Genomic DNA, 12,940 nt, shown 5'->3' with positions numbered 1-12,940 from the left:
TCATTTTTTTCTTTCCTTCTGGATCTTTTTTTCTTCCTTTGCCATTATCTCTGCTCTCCCAGTCCCCCTGGGGTGGAAGGGAGAGGGTTAAGATATTCTGCAAAGGCAGCTCGTAAAGCTGCTTGGATACATTAGAAACACATGAATATCCTGAAATACAAAGTGTCTTTAAAACCAACCAAGGAATGTTTATCCTAATGCTGGATAGATGCAAAGAAGTAGTGCCAGGAAGCAGTGCTGACAGCGTCCTCCAAGTTAAAGTGAGAGCAGGTAAATTTCATTTGCAAATGAAAATCAAATTCAATTAAACCTTGGTTACCCTTTGTCCTTTTTTTCTTCCAACCCTGGGAGAGGAGGGTACCCTGTCCCAGGCTGTCATGAAATCCCCCACCCAGAAAAATCCAGCCAAGTCTTTGTCTTCAGGGGGAGGCTCCAGGGAAGCCAAGGCCCGACAGGATGCCCTGGCCCGACCCAGGAGGTAAGAAACCAAGGCATTTTGGAGCAGGAGAAAGGCTGTGGAAACGCCTTGAACAAAGGTTTTGCTGCAGCTGCGTCCTCAGGTTCTGCCAGCATTGCCCTCTCAGGGCTCTTCCAGAGAAATCTGGGCACATCAGGCAGAGGTTGGAAAATTACCCTAGTCTCTCCAGCCTCCACTCCTGCAGTCCTCTGCTTGACTCTGTTGCTCAACTGGCCACTGCTGCCTGAAAATCCCAGTGGGTGCCTTGGCTTCCACAGCCTAACCCATGGGGTGTCTGAGGATTAAATTGTTAAATTGATGGTACTTCTCTGCAATCTTATAGGAATTCCTGAGCCTGGGGAACCAAAAAAAAAAAAAAAAAAGGAGGATTGTGGCTCAGAAAGGTCAGACCCCACTAGCTGGGCAGACAACCAAATTTTCACCTTACTTTTGAGAAAAGACGAAGAATGCTGGGAAGGTCCACAATCCCTTCCCAAAACATAGTCTGGTCTTCATTGTCCTCTGACCTTTCTTTTTCCACAGCAAGCCATTTTTGTGGCTGCCTGGTGGATTAAGAAACCATATTGAGAAGCATTAATGAATCTCATATTCTTCAGTGAAAGACGGAAGAACAGTGATTATTCTTACTTCAAAGTGTGTAGAAATTCTAGAAACTCAGATCCAAAATTATCCACAGAGCTCATTCAAGTTCTATAAACCATTCCTGCAGATTGATGGCTATAACTCAATATCTAGAAGGACATACAGACATTTAAAAATAGTGAAGGCATGCCAAGACGCCTGGTAGAAAAATCACATCATATATATCGAGATCCAAGACAAGAAGGGACAAGCAGGCTGCCTCCCTCTAAATAACCATATCTGGAGAATTTTTTAAAAAATTGATAGGGAGACATAAATCTCAATAATTCTAGCCCCAGGCCCTTGCTTGGAGGGGGTGCCACGTGTGGAAAGCAAAGCAGAATGAATTTGAGAAGCGACCCAAAGCCTTCCTCCCTGCCCCACCAGGCGCTATCGCTCCCAGACAAACCTGCTTGTGGCTCCTCAGAGGACAAGATGAAATCTTGTCTCACCATTTTTGGTGTCGAGGGACCCAGTCGACTTTGGCAGTCTGGAGCTGAGGCCCTTCCTCTGTTCGCTGGTCTCCCGGCTCCTGTGAAGTGGGCGGGGGAGGGAAGAATGTAGAGCTGGCCTTGGCCGACGCGTGCACCAGCAACCGCGCCACGGCCAGAGGTGAGCTGGCACAGGCGCCGGCTGAGGGGGGCTTCCCAAGCTGTGTTTTCGTTTTTCTGGGTCTGGCTGGAAAACAGAATAGACTACGAAACCCAGCCAAGAGCAGGGCGGAGGAAGAGAAGAAGAGTCCGTAAACACCGCCCCAAAAACTCTACGAAGGCAGAAAAAAAAAATGCTGAGTAGCCAAACAGAGCCCAAAACTAGAATTCCGGAGTAAAAGGGAATTAAGAATGTGGGGAGATGAGCGGTGAGCCTTTTGCAGCCGCCTTAGTCTCCAAGTTTGCGAGGCGGTTTTCTCACGCTGACTAGACTGCAACTTTCAACTTGACCTTGGCCTCCAGCCGTGTCTGACCCGTATGTAAAACCGCCCTCAAGTCCCTAGGAACTGGGGCCTCGAACCCTACTCTTTTTCTTTGTGACCGTGAGTTTTACAATGCCACTTGGAGAGAGGAAGGGGGTGGGGGATGAGGAAAGGGCCGGAAAGTAACACAAAAATCAAATCTTTACAGAGTCTGGTTCCTTAGTTTGCAAATGACCAGTCAGGGAGAAGGTAAACTGGGGGCAAATCAATATTTACCCAGAACTGCTAAAAAGTCAAGAGGGAAAGGAAGCACTGGGTGGGGGGGGGAGGGGAGGACTGGGGGGTGTAAGAGAAGGTTTTATTGGGCGACACTTACATTGGTCAGGGCAAGCTTGGAATCTGGGCAGATAAAATCCTAAGCCAGCTTCATCAGTCTGGACCATGCAGGAAGCCCAGGGTGCTTGAAGAGCAAAGCGGTGGGGTGGTACATGCAGTGCCCTGAGTTTAGGGATGAGTCTGCAAGCTGGGACCAAAGAGCAGGTCCAAGCCTGGCTGCTCACCAGTAGCCTGAGAAGGAACGGAGTCCAGTACTCTCCACAGCTTGCATGGTCCCGAATGTGCCCACTTTCATTTTGAATGCCTGTTCCCTTTATGGACAACTGACCAGCTCACAGTCACAAAATCAGAAGTGGAAGTATTTGGCCCCAAAGTGGCAGGATCTTCAAAATCCCTCACTAAAACATGATGACTCCAAGAGGGGTAGTTGCTTTGCTCTGCCAATACCAACATCCACCATGCTCCCAGGAAAGGGTTGCATTTCCTAGGCACAAAGGAAAGACTTCTAGGTTAGTTCTTGGGCACTGGGCACCCTCTGAAGGTTGGAGCACCAACTTGGTGGGGAAGGCATTGAAGCAACCCCTTTCTCTTCCCAAACAGAATGAAATTGTGGGATCCCAGATGCCAAAAGTCAGGTCCACCCCAGGCTCTATGCAGCAGATTACTGAGGCCCCGGATCTGAGTCTGGAGTTCCAGTCAACAGCCCAGCTGGAGCCTGTTCCTCCAAAGCCCCTTCCAGGAGAAGCCAGAAGAACTGGTGGGACAGGAGGACGGTGGATGGTGCTCTTTCCATCTCTGTCTCTGAAGAAGGAGGAAGAATTTTACTGGGTCAGAGTGAGAAACAGACTATATTCCTAAGTGTGTGAAGGCGACTGTGTGCGTGTGTGTGTGTGTGTGTGTGTGTGTCACTGTAGGGTATCATAAGTTGTTCAGAGTCTGTGGGCCTAAATGTAAGTGTATAAAATTGCCCACTGACATAGGTACAAGGAAGGGAAGGGAGCTCCTAAATGCAGTCCAAGTTTTCCAGTGGAATGTCCTGGGATCCATGAGCCAGGCCTTTCTGAAACAACCAACAAGCAGCAAACGCCCTGTCCCTGTTCCCCTGGAAAGAGAGCCAAATTGAGAATGTGACATTGTCGAAGCCAAAATTCGCACAGTAGACCTAGGTTCTCCCTGCTTAAAGATACCTAGAAAGAGAACCTCCCAAAGGCCCCAAGAAATACCCAGCCTGAGCTGGGCTGATCCCATCCTCCCCAGTCTCTCATCCCTGGCCATTGCTGGATTTACCTGACCAGTCCCCACGGCCTCAGGTCGTAACCCAACTGCTTGCCCACGTCCCCTCCCCGACTCTTGCGCTGAGCTGGTCCTCACTGGGATAAGGGAAAGGAAGGGGGGATGCGAAAGTCACGCCCTTCCCTTCCTGTCCCACCCGCCGGGTTTTCTATACCCCACCCGCCTGCGTCCCCCTCCTCTCCCCTGGGTGTGCGCGGCGCGGCAGCGCGGCTAGTGCTAGTGCTGGCGCTGGTGACGGCGCGGGCGGCGGCGGGGACCACGGGTGCCCAGAGCGGAGCTGGGGCTGGAGCCGCCCGCTTTGCATACGCCGTGGGCGGAGCGGGGGGGCCGGGCCAATGGGCGGCCGCCTGGCGCGACCCCGCGGGGCGCGATCCGCCCCCCTCGCTCGGGCCCCGGTCCCGCGCCGCGCGCTCTTCACTTCTTGGGGGCTTTTTAAAACAGCGCCACTGGGGTCTTCTCCATGCGGCTCGGGCTATGACAGCCTCCGTGCTCCTCCACCCCCGCTGGATCGAGCCCACCGTCATGTTTCTCTACGACAACGGCGGCGGCCTGGTGGCCGACGAGCTCAACAAGAACATGGAAGGGGCGGCGGCGGCGGCAGCGGCGGCGGCAGCGGCAGCGGCGGCCGGGGCCGGGGGCGGGGGCTTCCCCCACCCTGCGGCTGCGGCCGCGGGGGGCAACTTTTCGGTGGCGGCGGCGGCCGCGGCAGCCGCGGCGGCCGCGGCCAACCAATGCCGCAACCTGATGGCGCACCCCGCGCCCCTGGCGCCGGGCGCCGCGGCCGCCTATAGCAGCGCGCCGGGGGAGGCGCCCCCGTCGGCCGCCGCTGCCGCTGCCGCCGCCGCCGCCGCCGCCGCAGCCGCCGCCGCCGCGTCGTCCTCGGGAGGGCCGGGCCCGGCGGGCCCGGCGGGTGCCGAGGCCGCCAAGCAATGCAGCCCCTGCTCCGCGGCGGCGCAGAGCTCATCCGGGCCAGCGGCGCTGCCCTATGGCTATTTCGGCAGCGGCTACTACCCGTGCGCCCGCATGGGCCCGCACCCCAACGCCATTAAGTCGTGTGCGCAGCCCGCCTCGGCCGCCGCCGCTGCCTTCGCGGACAAGTACATGGATACTGCCGGCCCCGCGGCCGAGGAGTTCAGCTCCCGCGCTAAGGAGTTCGCCTTCTACCACCAGGGCTACGCAGCCGGGCCTTACCACCACCATCAGCCCGTGCCTGGCTACCTGGATATGCCGGTGGTGCCGGGTCTCGGGGGCCCCGGCGAATCGCGCCACGAGCCCCTGGGTCTTCCCATGGAAAGCTACCAGCCCTGGGCGCTGCCCAACGGCTGGAACGGCCAAATGTACTGCCCCAAAGAGCAGGCGCAGCCTCCCCACCTCTGGAAATCCACACTGCCCGGTAAATGGCGCCCCCTTTGCAACCCCGGTCTTCCGGCTCTGCTCTAGATTCTCCTCAGCTCATGCCCGGGGTCACCCGGGTGCCCCTCTGATCTTTCTTTGGCCTGCCCTAGCGGCGCTGCACCCCCTGGGAGACTGACCCCGGCTGACTGGCGCTGTCCGCACCGCCCTAAGTTGAACTGGCCCTGCTTGGGTAAGGGGTGCTGGGAGGGAGCTTGTGGGGACCCTGGCTACCTTCCTTCTCCCTCTGCGCCCCGCCCTCTCTAGCCCTTGACAAGAACTTAAGGATGAGAAATTGACCTGATATTCGGTTCATCAAATTGCCACTGTTCCTGATCAGAGGAGTAACCTTACTTGTAGAAGCACTGAGTGCTGGGACTCAGAGCAAACTGAGAGGAATCAGGCACATGAGTGTTGTTACTCTGAGTCGGGCGCTAAGGTGTGGGCCGCTGGGCTAAGCGATTGAGGGAAAACACGCTCTGCGTGTGCAGGATAACCCCTTTGGGGTGGTTGGTCACTGGAGCTTTGGGAGATTTCATTTCAGTGCAAAACTAACCATCCTCCGGGCTAACCCCCAGGCTTTGGCGTAAGGCCGGATTGTACAGCTCCTGGCAAAGCGCAGCCGGGCACTGCAAGGCGGGTGGCTCAGATCGAGGTGTCTTCTGTGTCTGGCCCAGGTCTGATCCCTGTGTAACTTGCGTTCTCCCCTGTATTCCAGACGTGGTCTCCCATCCCTCGGATGCCAGCTCCTATAGGAGGGGGAGAAAGAAGCGCGTGCCTTATACTAAGGTGCAATTAAAAGAACTCGAACGGGAATACGCCACGAACAAATTCATAACCAAGGACAAACGGAGGAGGATATCAGCCACGACGAACCTCTCCGAGCGGCAGGTTACAATCTGGTTCCAGAACAGGAGGGTCAAAGAGAAAAAAGTCATCAATAAATTGAAGACCACTAGTTAATGGATTAAAAAGTGGAGCACAGGGCAACTTGAAGAAATGCTTCAGAACTGATTGTTTTTGCCCAGCTAATGGTAATAATGCTTAATAATAATTGAAGAATTGGAAAGAGAGACACTGGTATTTTGCTGTCTTAAGTGGGAATTTCTTTTTAATGGAATCTACAACTTTTTAAAAACTTTTTAAGATGGTAAAGACTGACAGTTCTCCCGCCAACAGACCGTTAAATGACAAATTCTAGAGTCAAACGTCAACCCCTAAATACGAAATTTCAGATAACTTACGCACTTACTAAAATCTTGTAAGTATTTATGTGACCGTTATATTTTAGGACACTGTGTTAGATGGTAATGATTTGAAAGTTGGTTATAAAAGCAAGAGTCTGTTGTAAACATCTGCTTGTTCTTCTTAGGTCGTCATTCCCTTTGCATGTTAAGTGCCTGCTCAGGTAAATCTTAGTGAAATTCCTACCATTGTATGTTCTGAAAAATGTTTCATATATAGGTTTAAAGCAAAAAAGAGAAGGTACTGAAATAATGGTCTTTAACTATTTACTATGAAGGGAGAAAGGAGAGAAAACTCTTCCGAGGATCATTTGTCTTGATAGTAAATACAGCCTTTAATTTTTTGAGGCTAAAAGGAAACACCAGATTGGTAATGTCCTTCTAATAATAGCAAGCATATTTGTGATTGGACTACCACAATATCAGAGATTTTCCAAAGAATTGAGTATTTTTTAAATGTTTAAATTACCAGATGATCCGCAGGGTTGACATTATGTTAGATCTCCCAGAAAGTCCTACCCAAACATGAAGGATTTCAGTTTGAATGCAATTCCTTTTTTTTTTTTAATTTAATTGGCATTTTCCAATATTTTCTGAACGTTTTGCTGGATAAATCATTTTTTTTATTTTTAGAAAACTCTGAATGGAAATCCATTCCCCTGAAATATTTAGATGTCTACATTCTGTATTTTGATCTATTAAGGTGTTAGTGTTTTCCTTGTTTATTGTGTTATGAGACTTCATTAGAAAGTTTAGGGATTCATCTTCACTGCACATTTTAAACCAAGCAGTTATTTCAACCAGCACATTTGTTTTGTTCATATTCACTATAAAATGCTATCTTGTAAATAAAGACATTCAGCACACTGTGAAAAAAATGTATTTGTGCACCTGCTTTTTAAATATTTCTACTAAAAAATTAGACTTGTACATAGTAATATAGTGGTATTGATTCTGTTAATAAAATAGTCACTGCCATTAAAATCTGAAGGAAAAACTCATTACTTTCCTGTGCTAAATGCGCACTTCACCGAAAGAAATGGGAAAGGTTTGTATCATACAAGCCAAGGACCATTCATGTCTATTAATTCAGCTTTTTTTTTTTTTTTGCTACAAATTTTTTAAGAAAAGAGGAAAATTCCTCTTAGCCAAAATCCTAAGTGTTCAAGGAGATGAAAGTGTTGCTTATTCTAAAAAGGATAGAAGAGAAAGGAGGAAGAGATAGTACAAATTCCCAAGTTCCCTGTGAAAAATGAAAACCAGTTGTTTTGTACCAGCAGTGCCTAGGCTATCGTATTTTAAAATCTGCTCTTGGATTTGAATGTGTCTGAAAGGGCAGGTTTTGATATTTGTTGAAATGACAGGACTAGGTAAGGCCTTAAACCTTGACCTTGACAAAAAAAGACAATTTGTGACCTTGACTTTTGACAGCTCATGAATTGGCCTAGGTTGGATTAGTAGATCAAGGGCGCCACCTCGTGTTGACAAGCCTTCTTGTAATTCTTCAACTTTAAGGAAATCAAAACCTCTTACCTCCTTGACTTGTTGTTTTAGAGATTTAACACTCATTCATTTGGCTCCAGGTGGAGTAGATTTGAATATATGTAAATTATACATGTGCCTGTATATATGTGAATATATCATATGTGTGTATACATGTATACATTTGCATATCAGTGCTTGTGTGTGCTTGTATATATAATTGTAGAATCTGTACAGATATAATAACATTAATTGCTGATGACCCAAGACAATGTAACTTAAAGTGATTTCTAGAGTCCAGGTACAAAATATTTGTTACATGATGAAGTTTTGTTCATTTTTTTTAATGGCCAAGTTTGATTTGTCTTCACAGCAGCTCAATCAGATTTCTGAAAATCCATTTTAAAGCTGTACATTTTTGTTACAGTTCAAGAGGTGTTCTTAAATAACCATTTTCTTTCCTGGCCCTCGCCGTCCAAGGTGGTCTCCCACCCTAATTAGAGCTATTGGGGAGTCTTTACGGCAAATAAAAAGTTTCGAATGCCTTGCTAACTCTAGAGTTCTAGAGTTACATTTCAGAAATTCAAAGAAATCCACCTCTCAAGAGGTCATTAAGGAGATCTTATAAATATCTCATATCTACAAAATGACCATAATATGGAGGCAGAAGAAGAGTTATCCTGAATAGCTCAGAGCTGAGTGCTGCTCCAGGGTGGTGTGCAATCTTATATTGATGCTTACAAATCTTTGATTTGATTTGTGGGAGAAATAAATATGTTTAATATTAACAACCACCATCAAAACTATAATAATAATATTATTATAGCATTATATCTACTGTTTATTGACCCCTAATTACACATCAAGTGCTGTGTTCAGAGTCATAAATAATACATATGTATGTTTATATATTTAATATACACATAAGTTAATTTTTTTGTCAAATCTACACATATATTGAAACGTTGGTGGAACCAGTAGCCTTGGGATGCAAAATTTTCAGATGCTGATTAATTTTACCTTTATGTTAGAGGAGAGTAATAGTGACTGGAAGAACCAGATTCATAATGATGGAAAATGATATTGGTTGATTACAAACATGGCTGCTGTAAACCTCTATTACCTTTCCTGAAGACTGAAAGCTTTAGAAATGAGGAGTTATGGAAAGAATCTGAAAGCTTTAAAGAAAAAAAAAAAGGATGGTTCTGAAACATATATTGAATGGTCTCATGAAGTGCAATCCTATTTGGCTGCCCGGAGGATTTTCACTCCACTTGTGGAAACAAATGAAAATGCTGCTGCAGATCCACCTCCTCACGTCTTATTCCACAATTCCATTTCTAAATGAGCTACAATCAAGCCAAAGTAATGACTTTCTCCCAAAATGTTTAAAGTGGTGGAAAATCCCCTCAAAGCTGGATCAAACAGTGTTCTTATGAACAGCTCCAAAGGGGGCTCTCCTGTTGATGGAGGATATTTTTCCTTAGATGTAAGGAATATTTTGAGCCTCAGGCCTAGGAAAGAGGCCAACAACATCTCCTCAGCCGGAATACTGCCCCTTTCAAAAGCCACCACCACCACTGCAGGAACCCTGGGTAAAGTAGTACCCTTCTTTTTCTTTGTCCATTTTTTGAAACTGTAATGCCAGAAGATATGTCAGAGTGGGTCCCCCTTCTAAAATGGTTATTTATAGTGTGAATCTTACCTAATTTCCTTCTTATTTAAAATATTCATGAATCTACCAGATAAGCTTAGGTGGGCATGGATTTTGATGGCTCCTTAATGCCTAAATAGCACTCAGCCTAAGACCTTTAGAACAAAGACAACCAGGAGGACACCAGCCTCCTTTTGCATCATAGGAATAATAATGTCAGACACTAACCCATAGATGGTATTAATGAAAACCTGATCTGAGTATTTGTTTCTAAAAAGAAAATTCTTACTGAATAAAAAAATTACAAATATGAGACTTAAAAAAAACCCTTAGTTTTCCGATATGCTCTTCATATCAAATTTATTAGGTTATTCTAAGTGGATGATTATAAAATGTCCCTGGGTGTTTCACCACAATTTATGTCTGATGCAGAACTGAAGCCATCCAATTAAATTGTTCTTGTAATAGAAAAGGAAAGAAAAAAAATTAAGGAGTAAAGGAAAATTGTTCTTTTTTAAAATTCAATTTAATTGAAATAGTTTCATAGAAATTCACCATAAGGCAGTGAAATTCAGCTGACAGTGATACATTTGTGTGCAAGTACTTAACGACCAAATTTCCCCATATAACAGATATGTGCAGATTACTCTGTTGTGTGTGTTTGGACGGTTGGGTGAGGATGCCGCATCTCTCTTCCTCTGCGAATTCCCCAGTTCGGGAATGGAGACAGAGGTTGCCCAGGACTACTAATCCCTAGACCCTTTTGGTTCAGAGGCGCCCTTCTGGACTCCCGGACCTCTACGAAGGAGACGCTGGAGACGCTAGGGGATTCTGATTTATGGGCATTCCTTTAAACTTGATCGAATGCGTGTCAACAGCCCAAGACCTGCAGAATCAGAGAAATGTGCAGCGAGTTGCTCGCGTCCCGTTTTTCATAAGCAAAGATGTAGCCTTATCCGAAAGGCCTGGGGAGATTTATTCCTAGGTTTTAAGACAGGCATGCTAATTCAGTTTTTATCTGCTCAGTCGCGCGGTAAATAAGAGCCAGTTGCCTTCTTGATGAAAATATCCACTCAATCCTCACGCATCTAGCCAGCACCGACGAATGCCTGAGAGATGCTTGATATTTTAAATTTTATTTTAAAGAAAAAAGACGCTGGTACAGAAAAATTCCTCGGTGAAAGCCGCCAGGGCCTTGCCACAGTTGATTTTATTTCTGAAGGGCTCTATCGCGCGGCTAAAGAGCTGGATCCACCCGGCAGAAATCATTACATTGGGTGTCAGGTTTTCAAACCTTTGGTAGAGGTGGTGTGGCCGCGCGAGGCCTCCTCCAGTGCAGGGGTGTGGACAAGTAGGAGAAGCCCCGCTGTGGACTCAAGAGAGTGGCCTGGTGTTGTTGTACCGGTGGGGACAGAGGCCCCAAGTTCTCCACGCTTCCACATGAACCCCCTACTCAAAATGGAGGCTCCAACCCTTACTGAACCTCCTGTACTCCGACGGCTCTAGGGCGAGCCAGAGACGCGCGGCAGGAACCGAGGCAGAGGTCTGGACAGTGGAACCCGAGGCCCGCTGGACTTTGGAGGGCCGGGGACCCGCTCGCTCGGTGAGTCTCCCCAAAGCTGCTCGCTGACGTCACTGCAGGCCAAACTGGCCCAGCGGAGCTCGGTATTTAGCTATTTGATGAGGACAAGCCGATTCAAAAGAATGTTTTGTGCGGGTGCCCCCTTCTCCGCCCCGCCCCTCCCTCCCCAAGAGAATAATCGGGTATTTAATCTCTCCTGGTCTTAATTCTTGGCAGCGTGGAAGGTGGTTTGCAACGGGAAATAAAACTTGACAGGAGCATTTTCTCTAAAAGGGGTTTTCAGACGGGCTGAAAAGAAACCGTGTTTTTCTCTACCAAATACTTCCGCTTTCTGAGCCCGGAGTTGAGCGGTGCGAGGAGATCCGAGGGAGCCAAGCCCCAGCTGGGCACTTAGGCCATGTTTTGGACGCGAGCTGCCGAATCCCGGCGCTCCAGACAGTCGCTTTCTCCACCTGGGCGTGGAAGCGCCTGGGGCCTTGCTGCGCCCAGCGCATCTGCCAGGTCGGGCTCTGTGGGCCCCGGCGCCGCCCGCAGCCTGACGCCAGGACCCGGCGCACCGGGCCTTAGCACAGGCGGGGGCCGGGGTTGGCATCCAGCGTAGTACCCAAGCGCTGGCTGAGGGTACCTGGGATCAGGCGAGAGAAGAGGGCCCTGGAGAGAGTGTAGCTTTAGCTCTGCGCCTTCTGACCTGGGGGGATTGGGACTAGAGCTCCCAGGGGAGGTGGTGAGAGCAGCGCTGGGGGCTTTGTTTCTCCGCCGCCTCCGAAGGCCTGGGAACACTGCACAAAATGGAGGGGGGTAAGGGGGTGAGCTGCGCAGCATGCGTGGGTTGTCTGGGCTGCTATTGGGTGAAAGAGGCTGGAGACAGCCGCGTCCCCCTCCCGGCGGCACAGAGAGCTCTCTCCTCTCTCCATAAAGGTCAAGTCCTCGGCGCCACTGCCGCCTCCATGGTCAGGGCCGGTGGCGGTAGCTCCCGACCGCAGCCGCAATTTCAGGAAGGCGCAGATGTACAATTGGCGGGGTCATCATTCCTGCTGCAAGTGGGTTCTGGTACCTTGGGTTCCAGCACTGGAGCGGTATTCTTTCTTGATTTCCAACGCCCTTACTCCTAGCCCTATTGGAAAGGAGTCCCCGGGAACAGGGATGACCCAGGCTATGTCCTCGTCCAGGAAGAGCGGGATCTTCCCCAGCCCAGAAGACTTCGGAACCGGCAGAGGCCTACCCGGGGCAAGAGGGAGCACCTGCAAGCCTAAGGAGCAGATGTGACTGGGATGGAATTCTGGGTCCGGTAGGAACAAGTGGCCCACAAGACCAGCGGCCTAGTGCAGGATAGGAAAGCAAAAACCCTGCTAAGGTCCCGGAGTCCAGGCCCTTCATGTATGGCAGACCTTTGGGGACCCTCTATGCTCTTTTGCCAGAAATCTGCACCGAGGAGGACTCTGCCGATGTAAAGATTTCAGATTCCTGGACCCCAAGAAGCTTTCACTATGCTATGCAAGGAGGGGAGCCCTTTAATGCCCTGCCCATAGCCTTCCTGCTGTAGGTCAGTGCTTCTGGCTCAGCAGCAAACATCTTGAGCCTATTCTGCTTCTGTGCCTATCACTCCAGATGAACCAAAGAGGACCTACAAATGATTTTTTTTTTTTTAAGACTGAAAAGCTGGGCTTTACCCCAGGGCTGCAAAGGCAGGGTTGGGTCTTGGGTGGGGATAGGGTGGAGATATATAGCAGAAGGGATTCCATGGCAGAACTGCCTGGCAGTGTGGGTAACGAAGGCTTCTTGGGCAGGGGTAGATAGGAGCAGAGGCTCTTTTCAAGCATGGAGTATGAGCCACCAACAACACTGAGTAGAAATGGAGCTTGGGGTAAGTTGGGATCCTGTGAGCCATGGCCTTGGGAACTAAGACCAGGATATAGAGACAACCTTCTGGTTGGACTGCCCTCTT

General features: G+C 48.9%; 1 protein-coding gene across 1 annotated transcript; it reads left to right on the top strand.

The window, feature by feature from the left end:
* The first annotated feature begins 4,040 nt into the window (after positions 1 to 4,040).
* Hoxa13 (homeobox A13) lies at positions 4,041 to 8,981 on the top strand. The gene is made up of 2 exons (XM_026400222.2): positions 4,041 to 5,034; positions 5,752 to 8,981. Exons 1-2 carry the CDS (start codon positions 4,116 to 4,118, stop codon positions 5,994 to 5,996), a joined length of 1,164 nt encoding a protein of 387 aa, XP_026256007.2. The 5' UTR covers positions 4,041 to 4,115; the 3' UTR covers positions 5,997 to 8,981.
* The last annotated feature ends 3,959 nt before the right edge of the window (positions 8,982 to 12,940 follow it).

This window comes from Urocitellus parryii, chromosome 3 (genome assembly GCF_045843805.1).
Source record: "Urocitellus parryii isolate mUroPar1 chromosome 3, mUroPar1.hap1, whole genome shotgun sequence".
Lineage (NCBI taxonomy): Eukaryota > Metazoa > Chordata > Mammalia > Rodentia > Sciuridae > Urocitellus > Urocitellus parryii.
Note: the sequence above shows the minus strand (reverse complement) of the source record. Positions and strands in the feature narration are given on the sequence as shown.